General features: G+C 49.1%; 2 protein-coding genes across 2 annotated transcripts; one reads left to right on the top strand and one right to left on the bottom strand.

The window, feature by feature from the left end:
- The first annotated feature begins 1,785 nt into the window (after positions 1–1,785).
- On the top strand, positions 1,786–3,119 carry LOC116258042 (mitogen-activated protein kinase kinase kinase 18-like). Its single transcript, XM_031635114.2, has one exon. The coding sequence runs from the start codon at positions 1,861–1,863 to the stop codon at positions 3,064–3,066; it is 1,206 nt and encodes a 401-aa protein (XP_031490974.1). The 5' UTR covers positions 1,786–1,860; the 3' UTR covers positions 3,067–3,119.
- Positions 3,120–9,467: 6,348 nt separating this feature from the next.
- On the bottom strand, positions 9,468–9,863 carry LOC116257160 (vegetative cell wall protein gp1-like). Its single transcript, XM_031633771.1, has one exon. The coding sequence runs from the start codon at positions 9,861–9,863 to the stop codon at positions 9,468–9,470; it is 396 nt and encodes a 131-aa protein (XP_031489631.1).
- Positions 9,864–10,612: the final 749 nt, after the last annotated feature.

A 10,612-nucleotide genomic window follows, 5' to 3' on the forward strand; every position in this document is an offset into this window, starting at 1 on the left:
CTTTCTTTCACCTCCTTATTAGATTGATGAGTACATACATAAATTAATTAATATGTTAAGTACATACCTTAATATTAGAAAATACATCTACAACATATCATCATGAATCTTCAGGATAGAGCTAAATATGGTATTCGTATACAAGTTTTTAAAAGAAATCTCCATAGTTTTTTTTTTTGCCTCATCTGTCATAGAATCTAACTTAAATTTGTAAATTAATATCTATAAATTGATTATGTTTTTAATTATTATTTCTCTATATATAGAGATAGTACATGCTTTCTTCCTTGCTGGATTGTTATATACCATCTAGGTAGAAACAATGACCATCGATCAAAGGCGACCGCTCATAGAGTGACGCTAACTGCTTTCACCATTGTTTTCCTAACCTTCACTATTGGTGTTATCTTTCTATGTTCAAGTTTTTTTTATCCATATATAAACTATTCTCTTTGCTTGTCAATCCACAAATACTAGTTCAGAATCAACTAATTGGTTTTGATTATTAGTTCCTTTTTTGTTTTGTAAACCATATTGATAGTCGCAAAATAATAAAATTAGTGTTCTACTTGGATTATCTATGACTAATTTCTCATCTCCTTTAATTTTCTTGTCCAGCATTTAGGATTATGAATGAAGGTGATAAATGGACAATACTATTTTATGTTTTGCGCCATATTTTGTATCCTTTTCAAATAAATGAATAGTTCTGATAAGTTAGTCTTTACCTTTGTAACCTTATAAGTTGAATTAAACCTTTAAATTAAACTTAAAGTTTATATGGTGGGGCAGGTTGTTCATATTTCTGTTCTCATTGTCCAGTTTCTAAGTCCTACTTAGCATTCATCAGCAGCTTTGTTCTTCTTTCTTCCAATGGATTCTCTTTCTTGTTTATGGGTTTTATTCAGCGCCAAAAGTGGCTTGTGCTCGTCCCTCCTGTTTTTTATGTTGTAGCATGTAATCTGTTTCACTTTCATGCTTGCTGCTTCTCCAGCATTGAAACTTTTATATGACATTGAACTTGATGTGAAGGATCCAGATGAAAGAGAAAAGACCTTAATTAAGAATGAACAATATGAGCGCCATCTGCTCAAAAGTAGCATGGGAAAAAACAAGAATGTCATCTGCATGTTAGCCAAGCTGACATATGCTCATAGATAATAAAATTATTAACAATAACTATTATTTACAATGGCATTATTATGAGTTTTTTGTGTGTAGATGAATACAATATTAATTATCCGTTGATGATTAAGTTTCTCTTATCCATAACCGTAGCACTATACGGTTGACGTTCTATTCACACAACATTTTTTCTTTTATAGCACAACAACCCAAACATCACATATATATCAACTGATATCTTCTATAAGTTTAATGGATGAAGATATCAGTTGATATATATGTGCTGTTTGGGTTGTCGTGCTGTTGGGCATTATAAAAGAAAAAATGTTGTGTGAATGAAACGTCACCCGTATAGTACCTACGATTATGGATAAGAGAAACTTAATCATCAACGGATAATTAATATTGTATGCATCTACACACAAAAAACTCATAATAATGCCATTGTAAACAGCTTCGCTAACATGCAGATGACATTCTTGGTTCTTCCTATGCCACAATTGATCAGATGGCGCTCATATTGTTCATTCAACGGATGCCAGTGCATGCGGTTTCTACGAAGAGTGTGAGTAAGTCTATAATGGCTTGTGATATCATGATCCGCAACGCATTGATTTTTTATTTAATCCGCTTTGTTTTTTTTTCAAGCAAGAGAAAGAACTGTAACAAGGATATTTCGAGTGGAACGTTTAATTTCTTTGGGACTCCTCGAGGGTGCATAGCACTACTTAAGCAATGCATGTTAAGTTCGAACAAGTTGCCGCAATGGCTTCAGGCTGGCGCAGAGGAGCAACCGTAGGCTGCGGTTCCTCCGCCACCGTCTCCCTCGCTACACTCCACGAATCCGGCGCCCTCTTCGCCGTCAAGTCCGCCCAGCTCCCCTTCGCCGCCCACCTCCGCCGCGAGCACTCCATCCTCTCCTCCCTTTCCTCCCCCCACATCGTCCGCTGCCTCGGCACTGATGTCACCCGCGAAGGTGGCAAAGAGTTCTATAACCTCTTCATGGAGTACTTCCCCCGCGGCACGCTCTGCGACGAGATCAGGCGCCAGGGCGGCCGTCTGCCGGAGCCGGAGATCAGTCGCCACGCGAGGTCGGTGCTGCTGGGCCTCCGCTACCTCCACGGGATTGGAATCGTCCACAGCGACATCAAGGGGAGCAATTTGCTCGTGGGTTGCGATGGCGAGGTTAGGATTGGCGACCTCGGCTGCGCGTTGCGGACGGGCGTCACCGCCGAAGCGGGCGGCTTGGCGGGCACGCCGCTTTTCATGGCACCGGAGGTGGCCAGGGGGGAGAGCCAAGGGAGCGCGGCCGACGTCTGGGCGCTAGGATGTACCATGGTGGAGATGGCCACGGGGCGGCCTCCTTGGGCTGCAGAGGTCACCGACCCGGTCTCGGCTCTTTACCGGATTGGGTGCACGGACGCGGTCCCGGAGATGCCGGGAAATTTGTCGGAGGAAGGGCAGGATTTTCTCGCGAAGTGTTTCTGCCGGAATCCGTCGGAGAGGTGGACGGCAGAGCAGCTGCTGCAACACCCTCTCGTCAGTAAAGTGAAGGAGGTGGACATCGAGGGGAAGTCAGTTTCCCACTCACCCAAGAGCATTCTTGATCGTGATCTTTGGGATTCTCTAGAAAGCCGCAGCACTAAAATGGGAAGCGAAACGAACGATTCCATGCCGGTTCTTGCCCCTGCATCTACTGCCGCCGGTCGAATCAAGTCTTTGATTTCTCCGGCTTCTCGGCGGCCAGATTGGTCTTGGGGGGAGAATTGGGTTTGCGTGAGGGCAGAGGCGCCGGATAATTTGCCAATGCCGAGTATTTCAGGCGAGCCGGATTTTGAACAGCCGGCAATTGAATCGACCACCGGCAGGAATATTGATGACAACATCGACGTCGAAACAACTGCAGCGTTTGATGCCTTTCACAGAAGGCAACTTCCATAAGATTAGCACCTAAAAAAGTAGGCCGAAACAGATCAGTGTTGTATGAGAAATTAATGGACAGCCGTGGAAGCATTTTGAGTACAGTCTATACACTAATTGCATTTCAAACAATCTATTGAATTTCTCAGCAAGTGGTTTAACGTGGAGAGTATGAAGAGTTGTTTGTGTTGCTCCAATAATAATTAGTTTTTTCAATTTTATACATACATATATATATATATAAATTTGAGGAGCACTCATACAAAGTTACTAAATTTTAAATTATTCAAAAAAAAATTAGATTTAAATTAATAATAAAATGAATGAGGGGCACGATAGATAAACGAGAGAATGTCGATGGGCATGTGTACATAACAAACAAATTCTATAAAAGGATCCAACAGGCTGTTCAATACCACCGGCAGGGTCATGAAAGGCCACACATACGATATTGCCACATACGATATTGAAAATCTTGCCGTCACCGACTTGGGTAAATTAATCAGATCGTATGCAGTCAGATTCAAATCTGGACTCTGATTCAGATCTAATACACATATATATGTAATTGAATCACTTTTTCATCGGATATATCTCAATCGGATTCCGTTATCAAAACTGCTTGCATACCAATCCAAATCCAGCTAGTAATCAGGTATTGAATTTCTTTACCGGATCCCATAGGGAGTGTTTTTAAACTGGGATAAATAATCGGTTCTCATATCCTATCCAACTACATCTCCATGTCCCAAAAGCAAACCAGGGTTAAGCCAACGGTGAACGATCCAAAGCTGACGATGGGAGAAGAAACTTAATTTTTTATTACAAAAACTCACACACTCTTAGGGTTTAGGGCTAAGATTTAGGGTTTAGGGCATATAGGTTGACTGTCTCTCTAAGGAAAGGTTTTTAATTTTTAGTCAACTGGAAAGATACAGATACAATATCCTGTATTTTGAACTCCCACATATACAATGTATATGTATATGTATATGTGTGCGTATACGCAATATAAAAAGTTGTTGCAGCCAACTATGCATAACTTTCAATTGCAAACTATTTGAGAGAGATGGTAAATAGAGAGAAGGTCTATGTGAAAGAGAGAGAGGAAAGAGAGAGAGAGGGAGAGAGAGAGCCGATAAAATGAGAATATATAACAAAATTTGGGGACAAGAGGTCCCCTAAATACAAAAACAATCCGCAAAAAACAAAATTAACGCAAAAAACACAAGCAAGAAGAACAAATATACAATACAACGCACAGAAAAATAGGAAAGAAGAAGAAAGACGAAACGGCACAATCACCCAACCGCAGTCAGGCGGCGGTGCTTTAACCGAATGGCGAACTGGATATCCTCTTGCACAAGACGAGCCACAGAATCTGGTGAAGAGAAGGTGCCCCTGAAGACCCTGTTGTTGCGCTCCACCCAAATGCGCCACCAAGCTGAAATGAGCCACGGCCTCCAGACATGACCCCAGGAAGCAGTCAGGTGGGGGAAGGACAAAAGAGGAAGAAAAGACGAATGGATGGTGGGTTTGAAAGATTACTAACAAGGGAAGGCTAAGTAGAAGCAAGGACACTAGAGAAAAAAGGGCAAGAAGTAAAAAGGTGGACCCGAGACTCAGTCGCAACAAGACATAGGGGACATTGGTTAGCCAAACTGATGCCAAGGCGCTGTAGGTGATCAAAAGTGTTGATATTGCCAGTCAGAAGAAGACAGACAAAAGCAATGGCTCGAGGAGATGGGCTAGGAGACCAAAGAGACTAGGGGGGGAGTGACGCGACAGAAGGATCAAAGGAGGCCAGGTAGCAAGAAGAAAAAGTGAACTCACGGGTAGGTGAAAGGGGCCAGGATGGGGACGTGGACGATGAGAGGTCAGCAAGGCGGAGGAAAAGAGGAAGGACAGAAAGCATGTCAGACCAAAAGTGAGAAGGGGAGGTGTGAGAGATAGAACTATGCCAGACGCTAGGGGAAGGCAGGTCAAATTTTGAACTAATGAATTGGGTGATGGGAGAATGTTCAGTTGCTAATCGCCACTACCAAGAACACAGGGAAGACTCGCAAGTCCGACTAAGGTTGGTAACCCCAGCACCCCCAAGAAGACGTGGAAAGGCAACCACATCCCAATGCGCAAGGCGATCTGAAGGTCGATCACCATCCCAAACAAACTTACGAATAAGCTTATCAAACCTACGCAAAACAGCCACAGGAGGCCGAAAGACAGACAAAACATGGAGAGGAACCGACGCAAGGCAGTGCTCAGCGAGAGTAATCCGACCTGGAAAAGAAAACAGCTTTCCCTGCCAACACTGAAGGCGATCTGTAAGCTTCTACTCCACCCCATCCCAAAAAGAGAGAGCAGGAGGCGACAACTTAATCTGAAGCCCCAGATAGTCCATGGGCAAGCTAATAGCCTTACACCCAAAGCAAGCTTCCGCGAGAAGTACCGTGGCCGGATCCGCGTGAATGAGGGAGAGCTGACACTTGGCGGAATTGATAGAAAGACCCGAGATGAGCTCAAAGACCCGAAGGATGAGCCACGTTCTCATAATCTGCTGGCGGGAAGCACTGCCGAACAGGAGAAAATCATCAGCATACTGAAGGTTGGAGAAGGACGGTAAGTGGGGGAGCGAATGGGGTGTGAGGAAGCCAACGACCGTTGCGTGATGGAAAAGCGCAGAAAAGCTCTCAGCAACCAAGTTGAAAAGCAAGGGCGATAACGGGCAACCTTGACGGAGGCCACGCTCGAGACAGAAGAAATCACCACACTTCCCATTGAAGGAGACCGCAAGCTGGGCCCCAGTGACAAGCGACATGATCCACTGCCTAAACGAAGGACCAAACGCAAGACGGGTGAGGAGGTCAGAAAGGAACTCCCAACTAATCGAGTCAAAAGCCTTAGAGATGTCCAACTTCAGGATGAATGAAGGTAGCCGTAGACAGTAAAGGGAGTGAACAACCTCATTGGCTATGAACCTTTGACGAAAACAACCTGGAAAGGGTTAATGACTGAAGGCATGACAGGCGCAAGCCGCAAAGAGAGCAGCTTAGCAATAATCTTGTAAGGCGTGCCTAGGATGGAGATCGGGCGAAAGTGGGTGACTGACGTCTGTAGGGTTAGGGCGCTTAGGCACCAGGACGCAGGTAGCTTGATTGAATTCCTTTAAGAAAACAGAATTGGAGGCGAACTCATCACAAAACGCAAACACATACGCGCTACAAACCTCCCAAAAAGTACGAAAAAATTCGACTGGGAAACCATCAATGCCGGGCGCCTTACCAGAGCGAAGGGCCCAGTCCGCGTTCTTGATCTCTTGGTGTTGGAAGGGCCGCTCAAGAGCGATCGCACAAGAGACAGAGAGAGAGGAGAGGTGAAAATCCGGCAGCGTGGCACAAAAGCGAAGAGGTTTAGAGTAGAAATCCTAGAAATGAGCGCTCAAGGCCGGGAGGATGTCATCACCAAGAAAAATCCTGCCCCCGATACCCATGGACTGAAGCAACGTTTGACGGCGCCTCTGAGAGGCGGCCAAGTGGAAGAATCTAGAGTTCTGGTCCCCATGCGTGAGCCAACCCAGCCTAGAGCGTTGCTGCCAATGGATAGACTCTCTAATCCGCCACTCCTGGGCAAGGCACTGCAGACAAAGGAGACGGGAAGACTGATCCGCAGAAATATTATCAGAGGCCTGAAGGGACATGATCTCCTCATCCCAATCGGCCACTTCTAAAAATTTGCTGCTTCAGAAAATGCGCTTCCAGGCGAGCGCCTCCCTCCTGATGGAGTGCAACTTCCGCGAGAGCCTGAAAGCAACCCACCTACCATTGACTGCACGAGCCCACCAATTAGGGATGGTAGCTACAAAGGATTCATCACGGAGCCACCAAATCTCAAAATGAAACCTGGCGTGCCCGATACCAGCCCTACCGCGAAGAAGGGAAATGAGCAGCGGAGCATGATCAGACAGGTGCCTCGGACCAAGAACCAAGGAGGATGAAGGAAAAGCAGAGAACAACTTAGGCGAGAGGAAGATACGGTCCAACCTACGAAGGATCAGAGGGTTCCTATTATTAGACCAAGTAAACGTACCGTTAGTCGAAGGCACGTCAAAAAGACTGAACTCATCAATGAATGATCGAAAAGCAGACATAGACGGGCCAGAAGTGACAGGGGAGGATGAGTCAGCAAGGCTAAGCAAACAGTCGAAGTCTCCTGCCAGAAACCAAGGGGAAGCTGCAAGCTGGCGAACCTGATGCAGCTCAGCCCACAGCTGCCCACGCAAAGCCCCAACGCAAGGGCCATAAACCGCAGTAACCAAGACCGGACCATTAGGCCAGAATCCGCTGAGAGAAACAGAGATAGAGTACCTTCGACATGCACAACAGCCCCCGTAAGGGGTGGAGACCAAGCCAGCAGGATGTCGCCAGCTGCTCCACAAATTAGAATGAACCCAAAGGACGGTTGGCGCAACAAAGTATGAACACAAGCGTGAGAGATGACAGACATCTTGGTCTCAATCACAATAAGCACCGAAGGCCCATGCTGACGGATCCAAGAAGAGAGATACCTATGCCGATAACGGGCACTGAGGCCCCGCACATTCCAACATGCAACCCTCATGGGGAAACCACGTGAAGCGACGAACGTCTGGCCGCCCTGGCGGCACCAGGAGGGAGAATGGAGGCTGCGGAAGCCCCAATCCTACGCAACTCCCGCCGCAATCTGGCCAGGCTGGAGCGAAAGACCAGTGCCACAGCGGCAGCAAAAGAGGAACGCAACAAATCAAGTTGCTCAGGAGGAAGAGAGACCTTAAGAGCGTCAAGCGCATCCGAGAGGGAGATGCCCAACTCAACATCCAACAAGGGGGCAACAGGTGGCAACCTATCGGGCAGGGAGTGACGACCCACAGGACTCGTGGTGGGGCCAGACAACTGAATAGGGGAGGACGAGGGGGCAGAGGTGAACGCAGACTCAGACCACAGGGCAGGGGAAAAAGAGCCCACATAAGGGATGCGGGAGAGGGCAGGGCTAACCGGTGGGAGAGGCAGGTAGGTGGGGTTTAGAGGCGAGTAGCGACTGAGTCTAGGGAGCAGAATATGCAGGGAAGGCCAGTAAGAGCTAAAGCTGCTGCCAAAAGAAACAGAAAAAACCCAAGGCAGATAGGCAAAGGAGGAGGTCCTGGGTATAAGGGGGGGCATAGGGGGGCCAGTAACCAAGGTAAAGAGCAACGTACAGGCAACAGAGGGAGAATGACTGACTGGGGGTGCCGAGACTCCAGAGGCCAAGACAACGCAGGCCGCAGTCGGACAAGAGCGAGCAACAACAGCAGCCTCAAGGGGAAGACCCCCTGCCGACGTGCGGGCAGCCGAAAGAGACGGTGCGGACGACCGGACGTCGCCAAGGTCAGACTGAGCAGCAACCAGCATCGGGTCGGGGCATCCAGAGGTGGACTCGCATGGAGCCCCAGCTCGCAAAGCAGGAAAAGGAAAGGGTGAGCAGGGTACCTCAGAGGAGCGTGGCAGAGAGCAGGCTAGACTCCTTCGCTGAGGAGAGGCTGGCGCCCGCGGTGAGGGAAGCAAGGGCCGAAGCTGAGAAGGCGGTAGCTCTACCACCGAAGAGCACTGGTGCGACGGATCACCTGGACTGAAAACCTGCGAAACCTGTACCGAAAAAGGAGGACCCCGCGTACCAGGACAAGTAGGCCCAGGCCAAGGAAGTCTGATAGAGCCAAAGAATATAGAGCTCTCGCCCAAAGAAGGTGACCGCTGAACAACTTGCAGAGTAACCTGGACCCAGAAGGAAGCAGTGACCGCTGCAAAACCATGCCGTCGAGCAAAAAGGTGGCGATCATTCTGACAAACAGGAAAACGACATCGAGAACACGTGACGGCCCGACGGCCGTTCAAGGAAGCACACCTCTGACACCACCACTGGCCCCATCTGACGCGGATAGAAGCAACAGACTGGAGAAGGTGACGAAGCCTGGAAGCACGCCGAGAAGGGGGGACACACCACGGTGAGGGGGCTGGCCTACCAACGGAGACCACCTTGGGGAGCCTTGGCCGCAAGGAACAGTCACCCATGAGAAAACAACATCGCGCTGGCGGGAGGAAGGCCTGGAGGAGTCCGCGAGCATCTGTCAGCTGAAGTGTGCCGGCGAAAACGCAATTGAAGATAGTAGACTGCCAACTGAAAAACAATGCCCTAGCTTGACGGACCCCCTCAGGCGAGCAAAAAAAACCGATCGCCGCACGACAAAGCAAGCGATTAAGAGGGAGGGGGTTACCCGGCCTGATACCACAAAGACTAGGACCCCCAACCCAAGCCCCCGAAGGCGGGGGAGGAGGAAGGGCTGCCATGACACCCCCACAGTGCAAGAGTAAAGGAAAAAGAAACCTGTTTCTCACACACTATTCAACAAACAGTTACAGTGCAGCTCGCTCAAGGTGTAGGGAGAAACGTCCCACGGCTCCAGCGCGCCCCAAGCGACAGAGAGGGTAGGGGGAAGAGCTGCATTGCTCGGGGAAAGGGGGACGCCGTGCGGGAGGGCGCCGGTCGCGCTTGGGGAGAGGAACTGCTCGCTTGGTGAAAGGGGGACGCCGTGCGGGAGGGCGCCGGTCTCGCTTGGGGAGAGGAGCCCCAGACGGTCGGCGAGGACGGGCGGGCGAGAGAGGAGGGCGGTCGGGCGGCGAGGACGGGCGGGCGAAACCAGGGAGACGGGCGGTCGGTCGGCAAGGAGGGGTGGGAGAGGAGGCCGGACGGGTGGGCGAGGAGGCCGGACGGGCGGGCGAGGAGGCCGGACGAGCGGGCGGTGGGGGCATACGGAGAGACGGGCAGGCGGTGGGGCCGACGGGAGAGAGAGAGAGTGAGTGAGGAGCAGGGGGGAGAGCTGGAGGAGCAGGAGGACGGTCGGCGAGGACGGGCAGGCGAGAGAGGAGAGTGAGGGGTCGGGCGGGCGAGAGAGGAGGGCGGTCGGGCGGGCGAAACCAGGGAGACAGGCGGCGGGAGAGAAGGGCGGTGAGAGAGAGAGAGAGAGAGAGAGGCATGTGTGTGTGTGTGAGAGAGAGAGAGAGAGAGAGAGAGAGAGAGAGAGTAAAGTTTTAAAATATGGCAATAAGAAAATAGATATGCAGAGAAATTTTTGTCTATATATATATATATATATATATATATATATATATATATATTTCCTTGCTGAAAATGCCATAGAGTTAAAGAGTTTCATCTACATGCCATGTACATTGGCCAAGTAGTGCTACTTAAGCAATGAAGCTGTGAAAGAATGGGTTGTCTGTGAGGGCCAATGCACCGGAGAATTTGCCGTCGCCTTGCATTTCGGGCGAGGAGTGGTGATTGAATCGATTACAATCGAGCAGGTCGATGAATGCCCGGTTGAGGTGGAAAACTCGGCTACTCTGAACGGTGTCCAACCCAGTGACCCTAAAGACTTGCATCCACACAAAAAACTAGCTCTTTCAGCTCCATACGCAGGCCTGCAACCATTTCCATTTTGTAGAAAAGAAGCATTACGTGTCCCACCTTCCATGTGTGGGCAGTTGCCTACATGGCA

This window comes from Nymphaea colorata, chromosome 7, assembly GCF_008831285.2.
Source record: "Nymphaea colorata isolate Beijing-Zhang1983 chromosome 7, ASM883128v2, whole genome shotgun sequence".
NCBI classification, from domain to species: Eukaryota; Viridiplantae; Streptophyta; class Magnoliopsida; order Nymphaeales; family Nymphaeaceae; genus Nymphaea; species Nymphaea colorata.

Excerpts from the sequence above, each read along its gene's own strand:
- LOC116258042 (XM_031635114.2), top strand. The coding sequence starts at position 1,861 with ATGCATGTTAAGTTCGAACAAGTTGCCGCAATGGCTTCAGGCTGGCGC.
- LOC116257160 (XM_031633771.1), bottom strand. The coding sequence starts at position 9,863 with ATGCCCCCACCGCCCGCTCGTCCGGCCTCCTCGCCCGCCCGTCCGGCC.